Consider the following 22,966-nt stretch of genomic DNA (forward strand, 5'->3'; position numbering starts at 1 on the left):
CCATGACGTCATCAGTAAATTATGGAAATGAGTATCATCGAAGGTTCGAACCTTCCTTCGGTAATGTGTTCTGAACCTTCAAAATCAAAATGTAGCCTTCGTTGCAGTGCTACGTAAAACCATTTAGCCTATAAACATTTTCATTTAATAATAGGGCTAAATTATTTTACAAAAGCTACTACAATGATATATTTAAATACATTTACCATCCTTATGAAGCCCTGCCAGACGCTTGATATAAAGGGCTTCAGTGTAAATTCCAGAAGTCGTGAGTAGCGCAGGCTCGCAGCAGTTTTTTAGTGTCTTTTCCAAGGCTTGTTCTCCTTCAGTCTTGGATGTTGCCGAATTTAGAAAATACTCTGTCCACATCAGCTGAGCCAGGCGGGACACTGAGGATGCGAGAAGCAGCACGGCTCCAATTTGGAAAGCAGTGCGGTGCCATTGTCTTTAGAACGCATTGCTATTTATACATGGAATTCGCTTTCCAATTTATACCATTTTTCTTTTTCTACCCATTTTAGCATGAAAAGTGTTCACTAACATCAACTGTAAATGCGTTAACATACAGTGCTAAAATAAGGCGGGACCCAAAGGGTTAAACACCTATTTATTATTATTATTAGTTTATTTAGCAGACTTCTTTATCCAAGGCGACTTACAGAGACTAGGGAGTATGAACTATGCATCAGCTGCAGAGTCACTTACAACTATGTCTCTCCCGAAAGACGGTTCACAAGGAGGTTAAGTTACTTGCTCAGGGTCACACAATGAGTCAGTGGCTGAGGTGGGATTTGAACCGGGGACCTCCTGGTTACAAGCCCTTTTCTTTAACTGCTGGACCGCATCTTCAGCATGTTGTTTAGCATGATGACAGACAGTAAATATTACAAGATTAGATTGTTTAAGAGATGGCACTCACATTAACAATGGATGCAGGACAAATTCACAAGTGGGTCTACATAGGATTCGATACACAAGAAAAATAAAACCATGTCACTATAAAAGTCAATTTCTACAAGTATACCCTGTCGCAATTCCACTGAAGTTAAACATCTTCCATATTAAATAGTGCATTGTTTTACCATCACAATCTCCTTCTTATAGACCCTTGTCTAATGATACGATCCACAACACATTTCCCTACCGCAGCTGGATAAATGGCTCACTAGATACCTGCAAGGATGCAAGTGCAGCATACGTATGTATAACACATTCACATTGTAATCTTTTCTTACTGTAGGTTTGAGGCACATATTTAACATTCATTAAGGCACGTGAGTGAGTGGGGTGTTTAATTATCCTGCTGATTACTATCATTAACCCCATTCAGAGATCATTCATTGGGTTATATCAGTCAATATGCATGCTAATCCTCAGTGCACTGCCAAATCCTGGCAGGAGCATTCTCATCCGAAACAAAAGACTCCAAATGAACGGCCCACAGTTATCTACTGTGTGATACTTCCAGAAAGGATTCGAAGCAGCATACATATTGCACTCATATGCAAGCTAACTGAAAAGATACATTGTGCCTAATTTATGAAAGGGCACTAAACACTATGGTGCACTAGAATTGCAAGTTCATGATTTCCGTATTTACTATTGCTATTTTATTCATTATCGCACAAATAGTGGGCATGTTATAGCACACACTGATTTTACTGTGCCACACTATGGTAATCAGAATGAATATGTGATGTGTATGGTAATGCATGATAATGTATTTAAATGAGGTGCCCCGCTCTGAATAATGAGATGAGGTTCAGTTACACTGTATTTATGAAAGGGTGATAATCATATGGTGCACCTTAAAGTGAGTGATAATTAGTTCGTTTGGAAACCAGGCTTTACCCACTGATAGATGCACTATTTAAACCTTTTTTTCTGGTCTGAAATCTATCTGGCATCATGGAGGCATTACTTGCATTAAAGTTTTCATATAAGCAGTGAAAATTACCTGTAAATAACAGGTTATATTAAGCGTGAATAAACGTGAATGGATGTTATAATTTCTTAGATTTTATTGTATAGTTCATTATAATGGTACAAATAACATAGTGGTTAAATAAAACACTGGACCAAACAAAGGTATTATAATTAGGGCTTCTGATTTTCTGTGTTTTCCACCAACTTTTCTACTCTCCTTTAATAATTCAACTGATCACTGCTAAGCCTTTCGTGTATCTCAATCACTGCTGAGAAACGTGTTAATAGTAAAATTGATTTAATTTACTGGGTTTTTCTATGAAACAACTAAATGGTCTAAGACGTAGGCCTAAGTCTTACTTTTTCGTTTCAAAGCAGAAGCGACTCCTCTTTGTTAATGTAAATAGAGTCACGCAGAACGATTGTAATAAAGTGTGTCCAGCATAAAATACTTTAGTTTTCATTGTAGCTTTAAAAAGATTAGTCGCATATTAACATGTTGCAATCTCATTTGTACGTTCGGCTTGTTAATGAAAAATTAAGGCTTGGCCAATTTAAAAGCCCATTTAGTTGTTTCATAGAAAAAACCTGTAAATGTAATCAAAGTTACTGTTAACACGTTTCTCAGATTGAGATACATGAATGGCTTAATAGGTATCAATTGAATTCTTAAAGGAGAGTAGAAAAGTCGGGGTAAAGCACAGTAAATCAGAAGCCCTAATTATAATTTAAAACAGCCTCCTCCACTAGAATTTCTAACTCCTCTGTATACAGTTTTAGTTTGTGTTGCCCCGGCCTGTCCCCTGCGGAGGGCTGCGTCTGTTGATCGCTCCTTTTTGGTCAGTGTAAGCCACCTCCACCTTTCACAATAAGCACTGACCACTGCTGGGGCTTTTTATATCACGGTGGTCACGGGTAAGTCTTGGACATTACCGTGCTCATTAAATTATCGCTCACAATACATGTAGTATGCATGCTATGGTATGTAAATTAGCCAAATAGTGTGCAAGTAAATTAATGCGTTCTCTGTTAGTAAATGGGACAGTAAATTTAGATTCATGGTGCACGTTTGGCTCATTACTTAATGTGCATGTTACAGCTACATTTAGTCCCCGTTCATAAATGAGGGCCATTGTGTGTTCCTATTGTTAATAGCATTGAAATTGATACTGGGGTAAGTTTCTATTTTATACAGCAAAAACCGCTAAATAGAATTACTGAACCAACTGCATATTGTAATCAAAAACGGCATTCCCTTTGTTATTCCTCAAAATATAAAGTCTACTGATACGAGTTGAATTTATCAGGAGTTCACCAATAATTCAGCAAAATAAGACTTTTTTTTTCATACAACAAATATTAAGGTTCTGCTGTGGAACTCCAAATACAGTATTAGGTATTGCATTGATTAGAATTTTGTTAATTATTAAAAATAATACAGTCTACTGCACTGGGCATAAAAACAAGAGTTGCACACATACACATTTCAACAATGCAAAGAAAATCAATTAAATGTGAACCCATATGCTTTTATTTCTCAAAATGATATCAAGTGAAATCAGTTTTATGACTGTTAAACGTGACTGATATTAACCAGAGTGTCACAATAAACAAAGTGATAACATTATCAGGAGCTTGTCCCATTGACTCTCATTATATTCCAGCCAGGACATTTCAATGTGTTTATAATAAGCCGAGAGGGACTGTGGCAGGGCAGGAGTGGTGTGTGTGTGTGGGAATGTAAGGTTGGCAGGGATGGGGTTAAATCTATCCCTGCCAGAAATCACAGATATGGCCATTCCGCAATTAGGTAATTGATGCTAACTGGGGAGTGGCCTCATTTATATAAGGAAGGAGAAATCCTTTGTTTGCTGAAGGGAGTTTGGTGAGTTTTCATCTGTGTAGTGATAGCTGTTTAGTGAAGGCGAATGCCCAGCCTGACAGCAGTTTTTGTGTACATTTATTCATTTTGTTTAAACTGTTTGTTTCGGCAGGTGTGCCTTTTTCTTTGTTCCTGTGTTTGTTTTGTTGATAAATGTGCACAACAGCGCTGAACTGCAGCTTCTTGACTCTGTGTCTCTAAATTTTTCCAGTAACAGTCTGGGCTGTGACGCTACCCTGTCACACGGACATTAAAATAACTGATATTAAGCAGACTTGACTATATACAAGCATGATCACTGTATTGCTGAAAGACTGATGCATTTTATTATAGACGTTTTAATAGGTTTGAGTTTCTCGAGTGTTTTCTGAGATTAAGTGTAAAACATATCAGCAGTCCTGTGAGACTATACAGAGAGCGCCGGGATAAACACCAACACAGCGGGTCAGCAGACAGGGCCAATTAACAGAATTGATGAATTTTTAATAATTAATTGACCCTCCTGCTTCAGGTTTTTAGTAATAAAATATAACAAAAATCGATAGATAACCTGTCTGCGCAAGGGTCTGTATTTAGTGTCTCATCAAGCACGCACAGAGACATCAGATAAGCTGCTGAGAAAACCCAGTTCTGCACTGTGCACAGTGTGCATGTCTCTGCATTTTGTATAAGTTAAACTTGCTGTATGTCTGTAATATAAAGCAAATATATAGAACTTGTATAGTGAAATATATAAATACATGTAAAAGAGAAAGGGCTTCAAATGACATGTTTATATATCGAGTTTGTATTGTTCCTTTTCCTTATTAATGTTTCAGTCATTCTGAGAGGGTCTCAGATCTGGCCTGAGTTCAGAAGCTCTTCTTCAGTTCTTGTCACCGACATGTGGAACACAGGCTAGATCACCCAAAGTGTTGTCATGCTGGCAAGCGACAGCGCACTCTAGTGAACACCACCTGCTCATTCCTTTTGTAGATTTTTAATAGAGGGCAAACTCCATCAAAAGGGGACGGTAAAAACAATATACAGTAAAACAAATAATTACAATATACTGAAAATATATTCAATACTAATTATTTATTATAGTATACTTTTTTAAAGAAATGATCTGATCTGAAAAAAGCTACCACTCTTGTGGAACTAACACATAATTGCCAAGTTGTATTATTATTATTATTATTATTATTATTATTATTATTATTATTATTATTATTATAGGTAGTAGCTGTTTAAGCCCTGTAGATTATATTAGAACTCCCGGAGTTTACAGTCTCATTATGTACAGCTGTAAGATTGTAAGGTTTATTATGTACACAAGAGTTTATTCCTCACATTATTATTGTTATTGATATTTTATTTTTTTAACTGCCTGTTTTGTCACATGTAACATAAAAAAAATGTTTATACGCCATGCTTAGGGGATGAGTAATGATTAGCTGTAGTGATTGTGAGAGTAATGATTAGAAATGGAATGTAGGTGTGGTTGAGTAGTGCGTACCATGTGAAAGATTTCTGGGGGCATTCGTATATGAAAGTACACAACTGGATATGCAAATTCATTTGGCCACTTTGCACTGTTCTTGGGAACGGTATTCATCTTGCTGAGCTGGGATTCTTTCTAGAGTCCAATTCTTTATCACTTTAATATAAGGGCAATTACTGAACACCATGGCTCTTGAAAGCAGTTTAATCAAACTGAGCGGTAGCTCTTGTGCATCATGCTGCAACAAAAGTGTAAGGTTGTGAAACCCCACAGCAACATCCCCAAGACACGCTGCCACGTGGGTCTCCCGGCTCTCGATTTATATTGCAGTGTCTATTGATTGCTGTGCTTGTGAAAAGGGCTGAATTGAACATCTACTGTGTTATTTTGACACCTCTTAGTCCAGGGTTCTTTGTTTTAATCATTCATATTGCTAAAACTGCTGGTGTAAATATTGTATTTTAGTTCTAGGTTTCCAGGACACTTGCTTCACTCACCACTTCATGAGAGTCCAGCACGTTCAGTAACAAGCTGTAGCACTCCTGTATTGGCGATGCCATTTTGATTAAATAGATCAATACCCTTCAGAATAGCCTGGAATCAGCTATCCTATACATGACTATATCTTTTAACTGAATTTCATTTGGTTTATTTAACGTGTGCTCTCAACCAGGAAGACATTCGGATCCAACCCACACTGCTTCGATTACCTGTGACTTAGCAACCATCCAGAATTCTCGTTGATGGGTGGGAATATTTCACTGTTATCCATTACTTTAGCAGAGAGAGAACCTTTGTGATCAATGAAAGTCTCTTTCATAGGTGCCCTGGAGGACGGCAGCAGCACAAATTAACAAAACAAACTGTTTATAAACTGGGGAAGACCGATAGAGAAGCATGAACAAGTACTGTGGTTTAAAACATGGTTCTCTTGTATTAGATACACAGCTAGCAAGAAACACAAATGGTAAAGTAACAGGATTTAATGGTATAACCTTGGCTCTCCGAGAGACTGTTGAGATGATATTTTCTGTGATGTGGGCCCCAGTCTACTAGGAATTTGATTGTGACCCCTAGAATTGCGGAGGGTATTATCACAAAACTGGGGTTCCTAAAACTAAGCTGGTGGAGAGTAAAGGCTTAAAAATTCTAAAGCCATGATGACACCTTCCGTAGGAGAATGACGGCTCAGCTTGAAACCCGAGTAGCTGAGATAAGTGGGGTTTACAACTATCCACAAAGCTTTGGACTCCAGAGGTAATAAATAGTGCTATAATGTAGAAAAAAAATACTCCTTGATATTACACCCTTAAATACATTGTCATTTTGACAGTGTAGAATCAGCGTAGGGGGGTTTATTTTGGGGTAAATAAGAGAAACAAAAGCAAAAGTGTATGTACACGTTTGCCATGGGACACATATTTTTTCAAACAGCACGCTCTGTCAAATTCAGTCCCTCTCGCTGGCCAGCTCTACGAATGTCAAACACATCCACACAGAGCATTTCACCCAGACACCAGTGGTTGCATGTAATGCCTGAAGGCACAACAGAACTGCAGCACTGGTGTGCTAGCCACAGCTACAGCACCAGTGTGCTATCCACAGCTGAGCACCGGTGTGCTATCCACAGCTGAGCACCGGTGTGCTATCCACAGCTGAGCACCGGTGTGCTATCCACAGCTGAGCACCGGTGTGCTATCCACAGCTGAGCACCGGTGTGCTATCCACAGCTACAGCACCGGTGTGCTATCCACAGCTGAGCACCGGTGTGCTATCCACAGCTGCGCACCGGTGTGCTATCCACAGCTGCAGCACCGGTGTGCTATCCACAGCTGAGCACCGGTGTGCTATCCACAGCTGAGCACCGGTGTGCTATCCACAGCTGCAGCACCGGTGTGCTATCCACAGCTGAGCACCGGTGTGCTATCCACAGCTGCAGCACCGGTGTGCTATCCACAGCTGAGCACCGGTGTGCTATCCACAGCTGCAGCACCGGTGTGCTATCCACAGCTGAGCACCGGTGTGCTATCCACAGCTGCGCACCGGTGTGCTATCCACAGCTGAGCACCGGTGTGCTATCCACAGCTGCAGCACCGGTGTGCTATCCACAGCTGAGCACCGGTGTGCTATCCACAGCTGAGCACCGGTGTGCTATCCACAGCTGCAGCACCGGTGTGCTATCCACAGAACTGCAGCACCGGTGTGCTATCCACAGCTGCAGCACCGGTGTGCTATCCACAGCTGCAGCACCGGTGTGCTATCCACAGAACTGCAGCACCGGTGTGCTATCCACAGCTGCAGCACCGGTGTGCTATCCACAGCTGAGCACCGGTGTGCTATCCACAGAACTGCAGCACCGGTGTGCTATCCACAGAACTGCAGCACCGGTGTGCTATCCACAGCTGCAGCACCGGTATGCTATCCACAGCTGCAGCACCGGTGTGCTATCCACAGAACTGCAGCACCGGTGTGCTATCCACAGCTGCAGCACTGGTGTGCTATCCACAGCTGAGCACCGGTGTGCTATCCACAGAACTGCAGCACCGGTGTGCTATCCACAGAACTGCAGCACCGGTGTGCTATCCACAGCTGCAGCACCGGTATGCTATCCACAGCTGCAGCACCGGTATGCTATCCACAGCTGCAGCACCGGTGTGCTATCCACAGAACTGCAGCACTGGGTGCAGTGATCTGGGCGCTAGATCAATGATAACTGGTCCCTTAAGGAATTATTTTAAGGTTTCTTCTTCATTGATTTGTTTCTGTAATTTGGGGGTTTCGGATCTGTGCACATGCTTAAATACCGGCAAGAGAAAGAACAAAAATATGGGATCTACAATGTGAGCTTTAAACACAGCAGAATGCACATAAAGAATTGTTCTGTATCACAAGAACAATGTGTCTTCTAGAAAGGGTTATAAACGGCGCTTTGCATTGCAGCAATGACAGTGTCATCACTACCTGGATGGTCCTGTGATCTCACAGACGAAATCAAGAACACTGTATAAAAACAACAAGTCGCTCTTGAATTACGGCTCATTAAACACAAAGCAATCAGAGCACACTGATACCGTTAATCCACAGCCTCTCAGGTAATAAAACCGATCGATGCGCTTTCTCATAAAGCCCAGCAATAACTCCAGAGACCCAGTTTGTGTGGGAGACCATCATTTGTTTTATTACTTTTGTATGTCTTAATGCTATATATCAGGAATAGCCAAACTTCCTTCCTTTCATATGGTCGAGAGCTGCAAGACACGTACTGTAAAAAATGAAATGTTTGCGAGCAAGACATTTTGAATGCTAGCATTGTTGTGCAGCACAGTAGTTGTTAGGCTATCTCTTGATGGCAGCACAATACACAAGAACAAGGGATAGAACATTGCAGAGCCTACACAGTTTCTGTGTAATTTTTAATGTACTGTAGATCTACAGTGTATTCAACTTTAAATGTAATACACTGGTGCTTTTCCATTATTTCTGTTTATACTGGAAGTATTACGCAATTTAAACAGGTTATATTCAGTTGTTATGAAGCAAAATACTCAATGCTATTGTCTCCAAGAAACAAGCGCTTAATTCAAAATTATAAAATGTACTTTCAACTGCACATCCGGCTTTCACTCGGTGATCGAAATACTCATGCGCCAGCGAGCGGTGTCGAAAGTCATTAAATATCCTTGCAGTGAACATGCAGGCTCAAAGAAACAGGAGAGAGAGAGAGACAGAACGGGAAAGAAGAAAGAATAATTAACACAAATGAATATAGAAAACAAAAATAATAAACTCAGTGTGTTTATTTTTACTTTCTCTCTTTTCGTTTTTGTTTATTATTCTTTCTTCAGTTCATTCGAGCCAGAAAGTGTGCGTCACCCAGCATTTCACCAGTAGCTGCACTTGAACTGCCCAAGAGCAGCATGCCACCACAGCTTTGTCAACATTAATGCTATATCTCACAGTGCACTCCCAACTGTGAGATATACTTAGTACCCACTGGGAAGGAATACAGTATAAACCACATCACAAAACATGATACACTGGTACTGCTTGAGAGAGGCCTGGTGCGGATTGAGAGAGGCCCGGTGTGGATTGAGAGAGGCCCGGTGCGGATTGAGAGAGGCCTGGTGCGGATTGAGAGAGGCCCGGTGTGGATTGAGAGAGGCCCGGTGCGGATTGAGAGAGGCCCGGTGCGGATTGAGAGAGGCCCGGTGCGGATTGAGGGAGGCCCGGTGTGGATTGAGAGAGGCCCGGTGCGGATTGAGAGAGGCTCGATGCGGATTGAGAGAGGCCCGGTGCGGATTGAGAGAGGTGCAGTGCGGATTGAGAGAGGCCCGGTGTGGATTGAGAGAGGCCCGGTGCGGATTGAGAGAGGCCCGGTGCGGATTGAGAGAGGCCCGATGCGGATTGAGAGAGGCCCGGTGTGGATTGAGAGAGGCCCGGTGCGGATTGAGAGAGGCCCGGTGCGGATTGAGAGAGGCCCGGTGCGGATTGAGAGAGGCCCGATGCGGATTGAGAGAGGCCCGGTGTGGATTGAGAGAGGCCCGGTGCGGATTGAGAGAGGCCCGGTGCGGATTGAGAGAGGCCCGGTGCGGATTGAGAGAGGCCCGGTCCAGATTGAGTGCTGCTTGCTTGCTTGCTTGCTTGCTTGGTGCTGTGAGGGGGAGCTCTTATATCACCTGCCTTTGTTTTATATTATTTTGTCACCAAGATGTGGGTTAAAGTGATCAGCAGAATATAGAAGACAAAATATCAATACATATTTGTTTCAGAAGCACTCATTTCATGACTAAGCCACCCAAACAATTCAAGAAGATGAAAACCCCCAGAGCGTTCTAGATTGCTGCACTGCATCATTATAGGGACATGAAGAGGTTTTAATAAAGTGATTGTAGCAAGTACGATACTTCCATACACAGTACCTGGTTTGGATTTCCATTAGGTACTTCAGTTTGAAATGTACAGTTTTGAAAAAACCACACAGATTTTCATTTTAAAACATGATGTCTGGTTCTACACTTGGTTAAAGAAATGGCTTACTCTTTTATGGCTTACTCTCAGTAAATCAGCAACACTTTAACATTCTAGGTCAACTCAGCAGTGTCTTCTGGGTCATATTACTGGCTGAAAGCAGGTCAGGTATTAGGGGAAGCAGCTGGTTGGATAATGACAGGAAATAAGTCATTGAAGGGTTGTGGACAATATCACCAACCAGGTGAAATGACCAAGCAAGTGCAGCACTATGTGAAAGCATGACTTGCAAACAAGAGATTTAACCCAGTGTAGTACCACAATTGCTTTAAAATAAAATTACATGTTTACTATTACAGGAGTTTCTATCAAAACTGCATATTTGATACCAATATTATTATTTATTTCTGTGCATTGTATAAATCATCAATAAAATATTATGCAATTGTCTGTGTTGTGGGGGTTTGAAGTAAAATGCATGGAATTATCTTGTCAGCTGCACTTTAATGTCATCAGCACGGCCGCTGCTCTTCTCTGTGTCAGTCTAGAAGCCCCTCAATTACCTGTATCTTCTGAGCTCAGCTGTGGATGGGGGTCTGGCTCAGGGACGACTTGAGGCACAGCTTTGACTGGTGTGGTGGATTCGGGGGTCTCAAATGCTCCGTCGGAGTCCGAACTCCTGAAACAGAAGGAAAATTGATACATGTGAGCGCTCGTTACCCTGGACTCCCCCTGTTCAACACTCAGCTCAGCCACGCTTCAGCTCAAAACAAACAGGTTTCAGTGCAATGCCCTCACACAGCACATTCATCCAGCCTGCCTCCACTGCTACAAGGGTATACCAGTTCCTTTCTTTGTCCAAATGACCCTGTCTCATTGTACCTCAGTGAAACTCATTTTGGTTTAATTGGCACTCAAACAAATTGCTTGGCACCTTAGGATAAGAAATACTCACACATTCTTTGAGCCTGAATGAGAATGTGTGTGTATTTTAGCTCAAGATAAAACAAATCTGTAATTATACTTAAAAAAAAAAAAAATTGAACATTTTACAATTCATTTTAGAAGCAATCCCAATGCAAACCAGGGTGATTCCCCAGTGCGGTAAAACTGTGACTAAACCCTGCGAGGATCAAATGAACCCTACTGTCGACTAGTACAGATGCTACCGCGTCTGCAAACACAAAGCAGCTTAAGGTATATACAGGTTTTAATCTTGACATTTCCTTTCAAACCAATATTTGAAAACTACGAGAAATGTCAATAGCATTTATTTGTATATAAAAGTCGGATCAACTTTAAACCTGTCTAACAAGACAGTAATTTCTATGTATAAAAAAATTAAGCAATTTTAATCGGCCATGTGATTAAACAATAACTTCTTAAATTTGTATTTTATATTATTATTATTATTATTATTATTATTATTATTATTATTATTAATAATAATAATAATAATAATAATAATAATAATAATAATAATAATAATAATAATAATAGTAGTAGTCGTAGTAGTATTTTACCCAGTAAGTAAAACGACCTAGATTCATTATTCTCTAAATCTCATCAGTTTGAGACAAACTATAACTATATAAACTATATACTGAGCAATGATATAGTCCTTTAAAGCAATATCAAACCCTATACTTCCAATCTCTTAAAACTATATAATAACAATACACCATCAGAGGGAACAGTTAGCTGGCCATTATGAAGTTAGAAATACACACAACATTTCAGACTGGATTCCCACAGAGAAACACTAGGCTAGTGACGCCAGTGCTGCATTCACTCCCCGGTTCTCAACACAGCACCAATTCATATCCCCTACTGCTGCGACATGCCCCATCACAAAAAGAACAAGCGGTGCTCCGATCCAGCCTGACAAAGCCCTGCTCCTCAGTCACTTGCCTATTGCTGTCAGAGATTCTCTTCTTGTTGATCCACAGACTGCAGTCTCTCCTGCCACTCACTGCCGTCCAGCTCCACCGAACCCACTGCAGTGGGGACAGAATCTGCCAGGGATCGAAAGCCATTTTCACAGGAAGCAGAGACCAGCTTTCTGAACTGTCCTACTGTTTCTACATGAAGCCGAGCCGGAGAGAGAACGAGTGAGAGAGAAACACACAGCAGCGGCAGCAGTAGCAGCAGCTCTGTACTGTGTCTCCTCCGACTGAGAGAAGGCTGCTTTGTTTTCTGTTCTTCCTTGCTGCAGCGTTACTCAGTTGTATTCCCTGCTACTGTGCCTGCTTCTAAAATCAGACTAGAACAGAAGGGCTGTCAGCACTGAGTGTGATAGCATCACTGGTGTGACAGTCCAAGTCCCTTTCCTGTCTCTCTCCACACTGAATCTTAATGAGGTCTCTCGCTTTGCTAGCCCGCCTTCGCAGCACAAAGCGCCTGCACCCTACCACAAGCTCATCATGTGCACTAATGTCTCCAACACCTGTCCTGATTGAGGAATACTGGGTTAGAAACCACCCCTAACTTGAGGATGGAAGAACTGAGGAGCCCTTTAAATGTAACTTTTAACATACAAAGCTGAATCTGGGAACACCAAGAATAATACTACTACTACTAATAATACAATACTAGTACTAATACTAATACTAATAATAATCCTAACAAAAATAATACTAAATGAAGGATAAAAATAATATAGGATTACAGATGCTTTGGGTTCCATTATAAGATAATAATATTTTGACAATGAACGATATTCGTTCATTGTCAAAAAGTAATAAAAGCCATTATATTGCTCAGAACGCAGGCAGAGACAGCATAGCAGGTGACCATGGCCAATATGTACCACGTTAAAATAGAGAAATATCCCAGGAGTAAAGAATACGTTGTGTAGGCCTTACTTTACCCCAGTGAATTAACTACAAAACAAAGGATGCCAAATAGCAGTTCAAGTTAAACAATGTTTTGTTTATTCCCAAAATAAATAGTACATAAAGCTGACACCACATTTTATTTATTTTTTACTTTTTTTTCATTCCTTGCCATTGCCGTTTCTTCACAGTAAAGAGTGGCCATCTACACATTTTCATAAAGTAATAGCATGAGGTTTACTTGTGCCTTTTTGTAGCTGAACAAGCAAACGAAAACTGAAATTTAACTTCAAATAAAACAAACGTGGAAATGGAGTTGTAAAATGAAGGGGAAAAAAACTCACCATTTTGCTTCTCGTTTATTACATTCCACATAACAGAAAGTCGCAACAAAAAATATATAATATATACAATCTACAGGTAGTATATTAGCAAGTATATTGAAAGCAAGGGCTTCCACACAGGTGTGGCTCATGCGTTAATTAAGCAAATAACATCCCAGCATGCTTACGGTCATGTATAAAAATGCTGGACAGGCCTGGTTGCCTATAATTATGGCTAGTATGGCTGCAAGAGGAGACCTCAGTGACTTTGAAAGAGGGGTGATTGTTGGGGCGCATTTGGCAGGAGCTTCAGTGACCAAGACAGCTCAGTTCGCTGATGTTTCACAAGCAACAGTGTCTAAGGTGATGTCAGCATGGAACTCTGAGGGAAAGACATCATCAGCAAAGGGCAACAGTGGGCGGAAGCGCATACTCCAGGATCGTGATATCCGTGCATTAATTCAAAGTGCAAGGCAATACAGGCGAGCAACTGCAGATCAATTGACTGCAAATTTCAACCTAGGGCGCGAGCAGCCAGTTTCATTAAAAACAGTCCGCTGACCACTCCAAAGAGCGGGATACCATAGTGGCCCAACACCCTATTAAGTGACTTTACATTGGTGTTTCCATTTTTTTGTTCACTACCTGTATATAAAAATCACTACACAGCATTTCTAGCAAGTTGGGCACTGTTTAAGCGAGGCATTTCAGAATGACATGCTTGCCTTTTTTTCTGTCCCATGAGATTCTGACTCACTCTAAAGCAGCACAATGCATTTTTGACCCAGATGGCCTTCCATAGAGATCACTATGTGTGCGCGTACATAATCTGGTTTGTTTACTTTTTGCAGTCTAAAACTTTTAAATAGAAGCTCAAGAGCTGCTGTGTTGATCCTGTGTTGTTTTTATGTATTAATCTCACACAGAGCTCTTTTTCATTTGCCATTTTTTAAACTGTCGCGCAACTTCTGGTGAGGCGGTAAATAAGTGCAAGGTATTTTTGTCATTTGTAGCGAATACAAACATCTGATTTTTGTATCCGAATAAATATTTGTTAGAATAATCGGATATTTGTCCCAGCACTAATATTTAGCGATAACTTACGCTAACAAAACACAGAGACTTTATATCAGGAATGTTGTTTGTTGGAATAGTCAAACACCCAGAATATCTGCATATCATATTGCACAGTGCATGCATGTGTCATTGACTGATATCCTAATCAATAAATGAATTGAGTAATTAAATGAACGACCTCGCATACGCCGCAGGACTGATAACTGGATTCTTCCTAATCGTCTGAACCCTTCATTTTCTTATTATCTTAATAACGGGCACACTGTCTGTTATTTTTGATAATACGTACTGTTTTAAAAATCAGAGCAGAGAACGGGGTGTATTCCAATAACCTGGACAGCGTCGGATCAAAAAGATTGCCAGCTGTCTAGATAACTAAAATAGGATCTTGCAGCTTTCTGTACCAAGTATATACAATTCAAACATCTAATAAGATGCAAGTCTCTTTAGTACATTTCTGTCTGTAAACGTCAGGGAGACCAAATTAATATTCCATGGGCCCATTTAGAAGTCAAGGCTCAGTAGATCAACCAGGTTTACTGCACAATAAACTAGTATCCACAGCTTTTCCGGATATTGTATGTGGATATATTCTGCTGACAGAACCAGTATGGGGTACATCATATATGATTAAGGCCGAAACACACCAGATGCGATGCGACAAGCGAAACGGCAATGAGGGGGAACATCTGGCAGTCCATTTCCGGGGAACTGGATATAGCTGGTGTGTATGATTCGTTTACCTTTACTGAAATAGGTATTCTCAAAAACTATTATGTATTCCACATTTTTATTAGCTGTATAACAGGACTATCATAGGTGTGATTTTTCCAGCTAATGATACAATCAGAGGAGAGCCTGTCACCACTGATACTAAAGGTAGTGTCGCAGCAAAAGTACCATTTTATCCCAGGACAAATCACATTGCGTCCGGTGTGTGGAGACCCTTAGATGTCTGAAGCTAAAATAACCTGGTAAACAGATATACAAATGATATCTGAGCAAGATTTATTACTGCCTTGAATTACAAAGTAATATTGTCAGAGCTATAAAGCCGCTGGAAATGTCATTCTCGTTTGAGAGCTTTCCTTTTCTAAATGTCCTGCCTTCTGTGAGATATTGTGCTTATCAGTGTGGTGTAAATCTGAAAGCTGTCATGTAAGACTGAAGCCGTCCAGTAAAGATCGCCTAATAACAGACCATCAAGCTTTTATTACACTTTTACATCATATGTGCTTTATTTTAGGCTTTGGTTGAATCCTTATAAAAATACAGCAAAGTGTAATAAAGCACAGTGAATGCAAGGTAGAGTATAGGTAAGTATTGAAAACAATAGCAAGGTATAGTAAAGCATATTAATAAACCAAAGCAAACTATGGTAAATGCATGGGATAACCATGGCAAAAACAAGGACATACTGCAAAAATACCATGGTAAACTTCTATAAGGGCATTTTGAAAGAACTACTTTGTGTCTTTTTGAAGACATCCATTCTCTGTGGTAGCTGCTTTCACCGAAGGCTCTGAAAATAATATCACTACAGTAAAATTACTGTACTACAGTATTTAAAGAACTTCCTGAAGCTTGTTTCTAAAAGGCAAGCTCATTAGAGATTCGCAGTACCTTTCTCAGATAGCATTTGTTGGTTTAAAAATACAATTTTCAAAATATGCATCAAAAATACTGTACAGCATTAGCAAAACACATATATATATATATATATATATATATATATATATATATATATATATATATATATATATATATATATATATATAGTCAATCTTATTAACTGTTAATTATAGACATTTGTCTCAGGTAATAACAAAAACAAGAATATCCATCTTAGAAAAACTCAAAATGTGGTAATCATATTCTATGCTGTATTTTTTTTTTTCATGTACCTTTCCTATGAAGAAATACTATATTGTTCTACACATGTTTAATATCCTATTATTTATGACTTTTGTTATAATTCTCTATTGGAGTTTCACCTTGATTTACCATGTACTAATGTAATTTTTTGTACAGTTGCACACCCCAAGTGGTGGTTTCTAAATTCAGCTTTTCAGGAGGTAGAAAAAGGACATTAGTCTGTGAGCCAGAGAAATAATGATCTAAATAGAAACACACACGGGGTATTGAACAGGAAAATATGGATGGTTTAAAGCATTCCTTTAACATCATCCAAAAGCCACCAGTCTAACCATTCTCTGCAATAATATTGTAGAGCAACACACAACACTACACTCCAAACAGTGTGGGAGCAATCCTCTAAATCATTGTTGTATGTTTCAGTAAATAAGGAAGAGCCTCTAATTAGCATCCCATGTCACCCTATATCGATACATCTTCTTTCGACTTCGAATGCGGAGACATTCTCCTTATGTACGAGTTTTAAAACCAGCTCTGCAGAACAACGTCTCTGAGATTCACATCCCAGAAGAACAATCAATACACATTGAAAGCGCAAGAAGGATGGCCTTTGTCGGGGCAAAGCTAACGAGACAGGCTCCAGGGACACAACACTGAAGGGTACATCTGGATACCACATGTAACTCCAAGCGGTGACGGGGCAAAGCTAACGAGACGGGCTTCGGGGACACAACATTGAAGGGTACATCTGGATACCACATGTAACTCCAAGCTGTGACGGGGCAAAGCTAACGAGACGGGCTCCGGGGACACAACACTGGAGGGTACATCTGGATACCACATGTAACTCCAAGCTGTGACGGGGCAAAGCTAACGAGACGGGCTCCGGGGACACAACACTGAAGGGTACATCTGGATACCACATGTAACTCCAAGCTGTGACGGGGCAAAGCTAACGAGACGGGCTCCGGGGACACAACACTGAAGGGTACATCTGGATACCACATGTAACTCCAAGCTGTGACGGGGCAAAGCTAACGAGACGGGCTCCGGGGACACAACACTGGAGGGTACATCTGGATACCACATGTAACTCCAAGCTGTGACGGGGCAAAGCTAACAAGACGGGCTCCGGGGACACAACACTGAAGGGTACATCTGGATACCACATGTAACTCCAAGCTGTGACGGGGCAAAGCTAACGAGACGGGCTCCGGGGACACAACACTGAAGGGTACATCTGGATACCACATGTAACTCCAAGCTGTGACGGGGCAAAGCTAACGAGACGGGCTCCGGGGACACAACATTGAAGGGTACATCTGGATACCACATGTAACTCCAAGCTGTGACGGGGCAAAGCTAACAAAGCTTTCATCACAACGATCCCAAAGCGCTTCACACACACACACACAATGAACAATTAAACCATTGCATTAAGACAGTCTAATACAACATTTAATAAAATAGAACTTAATAGAATTGTAATTGTAAAATTAGAAAAAATAAGATACAAAGCTAGTTTTACAGATGGATGTTTCAGCCTATGCTTTCATCAGTTCTTATTCATATTGTCAGTTAACATGTAAAGCCTAGCTGAGCCTGTATAGACTGGCCTCTTGTGAGCACCAGCTGTCATCCAAACTGAAACATACAAGAAATCATTTTCATTTTAAAAACAAGATTAGGGCATATTTTGTGTAACAATGTTAAGCTTCATTTCAAAACGTCTGTATTAGAATTGTTAATTATTTTCTGTGCATGAGACCACATACATGGCAAAGAATAAGGACTAAACATTTGAAAATCCCTAGAATATGTTCAGTAAAGCTGCAAACTTGGTGCAGATCTTGCTTGGCATGTTCTCCTGGGAATCCTTTCACAGGCAAGCAAACCAGCTCCCTTTGTGAGAGAAGCAGGGTAATCGCTTGCCTCAGGCCACCATTATTTTAATATTTTATAACAATTCTGTTCTTCATTGATAGAATTAGCTTCCCAATCATTCTGTTAACAGTTCAATCTCTCCTGATATTTGTTTGAAATGCAAGTTTCTATTTGACAAGTTATAAACGGTATTTATTTAATTTTGTTATGGAAACAGAAGAGATTGTAGTTGCCTTCTGCCATATGAATAGAGGATACAGTGTTTATATGAGAAGGGAGAGCACAGTAAAACACACTCAGATACAGTGTTTATATGAGAAGGGAGAGCACAGTAAAACACACTCAGATACAGTGTTTATATGAGAAGGGAGAGCACAGTAAAACACACTCAGATACAGTGTTTATATGAGAAGGGAGAGCACAGTAAAACACACTCAGATACAGTGTTTATATGAGAAGGGAGAGCACAGTAAAACACACTCAGATACAGTGTTTATATGAGAAGGGAGAGCACAGTAAAACACACTCAGATACAGTGTTTATATGAGAAGGGAGAGCACAGTAAAACACACTCAGATACAGTGTTTATATGAGAAGGGAGAGCACAGTAAAACACATTCAGATACAGTGTTTATATGAGAAGGGAGAGCACAGTAAAACACACTCAGATACAGTGTTTATATGAGAAGGGAGAGCACAGTAAAACACACTCAGATACAGTGTTTATATGAGAAGGGAGAGCACAGTAAAACACATTCAGATACAGTGGTTATATAGAAATTAACAAAACCAAATATTATTTAAATTACCAATTCCATTTTTTTTTAACTGTTTTACAAAATTGAGTGGCTTGTAAGCCCATTTGAAAACAATCTATTCCATAAATGGATTTGTTGCGTGTAGGGTTTATTTTATTGCATTTTGGGTGAAGGTTCTGGCTGATCAATCTGTGCATAACCATATGAGTTATGTTATAAAAAGAGACACCCTACACACAACGTATTAGCTTATTTAGGTTAGGCTTAGGGATAGGGTTATATCATGCAAAAATATTCACATTAAGTACATTGTAACTATGCATAATAACATTGTAATTATGTGTAAGTACACATGTATTTACTAAGTAACTACTATATAAATATACAGTAATTAGAGACACTTCATGCAAAGTTTTACCAAAACACACACACACACACACACACACACACAACCTTCTATGTTTGCAATAAATTCAAATGTTTTCATTTTTTAGTTATACAATTACAGTATCTCCAGGCCATTTAAAAAAAAAAATCTTTTTTTTTTAAAACTACAACATTAGTTCTTAGCCCATCTGTATGAAACATACATGGTTACTTTTGAGGAAGACTTTATACTTAAAAAATACTTAGTTTCGCATCACCCAAACAACAATTCATAAAAACAAAAAAGTACTGTCATTTGAACTTTACTGTTTGTGGCACGACTGTAAGCCTGCTGAATACTATCCCCCATTGAACGATGCCATCTATTTATTTCACAAAGCAATTTAAGCTCAACAGCTTTTTTAAGCAGTTAAAAAAAACTTTGAATATGTACAGGCAAACACTTTTTTTAAATGAAAAGTAAGGGGGCTCCCGAGTGGCGCATCCAGTAAAAGCACTCGCTAGAGTGCAGGATGCGCCCTATAGCCTGGACGTCGCCGGTTCGAGTCCAGGCTATTCCACAGGCGGGAGCTCCGAGGGGGCGGCGCTCAATTGGCTGAGCGTCGTCCGGGGGGAGGGATGGTTAGGTCGGCCAGGGTGTCCTCGGCTCACCGCGCACCAGCGACCCCTGTAGTCTGGCCGGGCGCCTGCGGGCTTGCCTGTAAGCTGCCCAGAGCTGCGTTGTCCTCCGACGCTGTAGCTCTGAGGCAGCTGCACGGTGAGTCTGCAGAGTGTAAAGAAGCGGGCGGCTGACAGCACACGCTTTGGGAGCGGGAGTGTTGATGACATTGGTATGAACGTTCAGTTAACAACGAATTAGGAAAGCGAGTCAAAGTTTAACTGCATAACTTTGTTGTTTTAATTGACCATGATTATTTCGCTGGTGCTACAATTAGGGAAACTAAATGCTTATTTACGTTTGCTTGGCTTGGGAAGTTGGCGGGTGGCGGACAGTGGGGTGGCGATATAACGGGTACAAATAGCATCGTTTTTATATTGGTGACATTTGTTCAGAGAGAATAGTTGGTGGTATGCGAGGGTGGCGTTATAAAAGGGGGCCGTATAACGCGGGACAACTGTAGAACATTTTATCAGTTTAACAAACCATCATGGAGGTAAAATGTATTTTCTGTATTTATTTATTTGGAAGATGTCCCATATAACCCACAACTGCTGTAAGCAGACGCAAGGGCATGCCTCTCACAGGGTGACAGGTGGCAAGCAATTGACCTTAACTGTCAGCCAGCTTTCATCAGATAAAGCAGCAACGTACAAAAGGCTAAACTATAAAATAATGTTCTAAACAGACACTACAGGATTATATTTCTATTGAAAACAGAAATAAAACCTCTCCATGTTGCAGTTCTTCCTGTACAGGTTCCTAATAGGTCTGTAACATTTTCATTTTGCAATTAAAACTTATCTGATATAACATTCCAGTGCTAATGAAGCTGTTGACCTTAACACTTCCCCTGTATGCAATGTTATATTATTAGCTACACAACAGGAAAAGTCACCTTTAAAATCCTGCCATGGCTCCACTACATTCACAGCTGGTGGAAAGGAAGTTGTTGGCATTTCCACCTGCTGGGAAGATGATGAGCCAAGCTGGCAATCACATGGAAACCACTTGAATTCAACTCAGCTCCCAAGAACACACATCTAAGCACCCCAACTGGAACATTGTGGGAGAGAATTCTAAAACGCTTCTGAATATTAAATAAATAACACAGCACAGAAACCCTAAGGCCATCACCTGTGTGTTCACATGCATGTTTATTTGGATACATTATTATACAATTCAAAGAAGTGAGCAAGGACCTCAGAAGGAGCTGTCAGAGACTGGTTTACATCAGCATGTGTGCATGGCTGTCTGATCTGGCAACATCACACTTTCAAGGTTTATCAAACAGCACTTGCCTGGACTGGTTTTCACAGCACTATGATCACAATGATTTGCTGTCACTTCAAATTAGAACAGCTCTTTACTGAGAGCCTAAGTAAGCAAACCTCATACATGCATGAGTCCACTGCAGCAGCGGCTCCTGTCCCCTTATTGCATGTGACACAGGATATACAGATCTCTCCATCCTCACTTCATTAATGGCACAGTAGGTGACAAATTGTCCATTCTTATGTGCAAGACACTGACAAGCACAACATAACACGTCTGTCAGGAACTTATATATCCTCTGCTACGATACAAAAATCAGAGCTATCAAAAACCGTGACTTAAATCCATGATATGTACACGTAAAAACGTAATTGTGACATGCATAAGGACCAACAGACAATTCCATATGTATCCCTAGATATTCTTCAATACTCAATAAGCGATTCTCTGGGTATATCTAAAGACCACATTTTGATAACCATGCAGAGGGACTGGCAAGTCCATACATAAAGATTCTGATTCTCTTAATATCCTGTACTAAAGAATGTCCCTACCAAGTTTCATCACCAGCATGTTTAAAATATTTTGAATATATGGGGAAATGTTTTTTTTTTTTTTATATGAATTATAGTTAGATTTTTCAAATCGAACTAAACTAAACAACTATGTATTTTGCAACTTCTGGAAATCGTAATTATTTTTAGTGCCACTGTACCGCAGTACTAAACACTCATTAAAGGCCTTTATACTGTATTAGTAATAGGACTAAATATAAATATATTAATGTATATAAATAGGTTGATGTAACATTTGCATTTCATTTGTAAAAAGGATCTGCTTTTAATTAGTTGTACAGCTGCACTGTTGTTTGATCAGAGCAATGCATTGCCAATTGAATTCCAGCAGGCTATGCAGCAGAATGAGCTTTCCTCGCTTACAAGATTAATGGAAATTGGTTTGGAGACCATTAGTGCCATTAGGAAATGTAAGGTAATGAATAAGTGACATTGTGACTATAGTACACCCTCGCTATAATGGCCCCTGGACCCCAAATAAAAAAAAAATTAAAAAAAGATAATATTTTAACATATGTGAGGTCTGTCAAGTGCAGGAACACTTGGAGTAGGGTGGGCTGTGTTTCACATCGGTTGAACAGCCTATGGGCGACAGGACCACAGGAGCTGCTGCTGATTGGCTGTGGAGTGGTACGAGACGGGACTAACTCTGGCTAAAGACCAGTGACAGGGGGAGTGTTTGCTGTTATTGTTGTGAAGCAGAGAGAGAAGCGAATAAACAGAGACAGAATAGTTCCATCATGAGATTCCTTTAAAAAATGTATTAGTTTTAGCGGCTTAGTTTGTGGCCCACAGCGACCTGTTAATTGTTAGTTAACAATGGGCAGACTGTCTTTGATAATTTATTAGTGTAATAGGTATCGAGCTGGAGGATCTGATTAACTTTTCATGTCAAACTTTTCATGTTGGGTTGATTTGGAATAAAAGCTCAGATTTGGTGCACTTTAAAACGATTCATCTCAGATTGATTTTGAATACAAATTTAGCTTCAATTCAGGATTCTTGCTTGTTGTACTGCGTTTGAATTATTTAACAAAAGCAAAGGCAGAATACTGCATACA

The 22,966-nt window shown here is 40.2% G+C and overlaps 1 protein-coding gene across 2 annotated transcripts in view; it reads right to left on the minus strand.

Annotated features, from left to right (window-relative positions):
* The window catches only part of tacc2 (transforming, acidic coiled-coil containing protein 2), a 93,121-nt gene that overhangs the window by 58,403 nt on the left and 11,752 nt on the right, over positions 1-22,966 (minus strand). Inside the window, exons 1-2 of one of the 2 annotated variants that reach the window (XM_059035699.1) lie at positions 12,171-12,671; positions 10,823-10,938 (exon numbers count right to left, since the gene is read on the minus strand). In XM_059035699.1, the coding sequence (XP_058891682.1) occupies positions 10,823-10,938; positions 12,171-12,295 (241 nt within the window). In that variant the 5' untranslated portion in view covers positions 12,296-12,671. Of the gene's footprint in view, positions 1-10,822; positions 10,939-12,170; positions 12,672-22,966 lie in introns of those variants that run through there. The other variant, XM_059035700.1, reaches the window with a different exon arrangement.

Source organism: Acipenser ruthenus, chromosome 13, assembly GCF_902713425.1.
Source record: "Acipenser ruthenus chromosome 13, fAciRut3.2 maternal haplotype, whole genome shotgun sequence".
Taxonomy (NCBI): Eukaryota; Metazoa; Chordata; class Actinopteri; order Acipenseriformes; family Acipenseridae; genus Acipenser; species Acipenser ruthenus.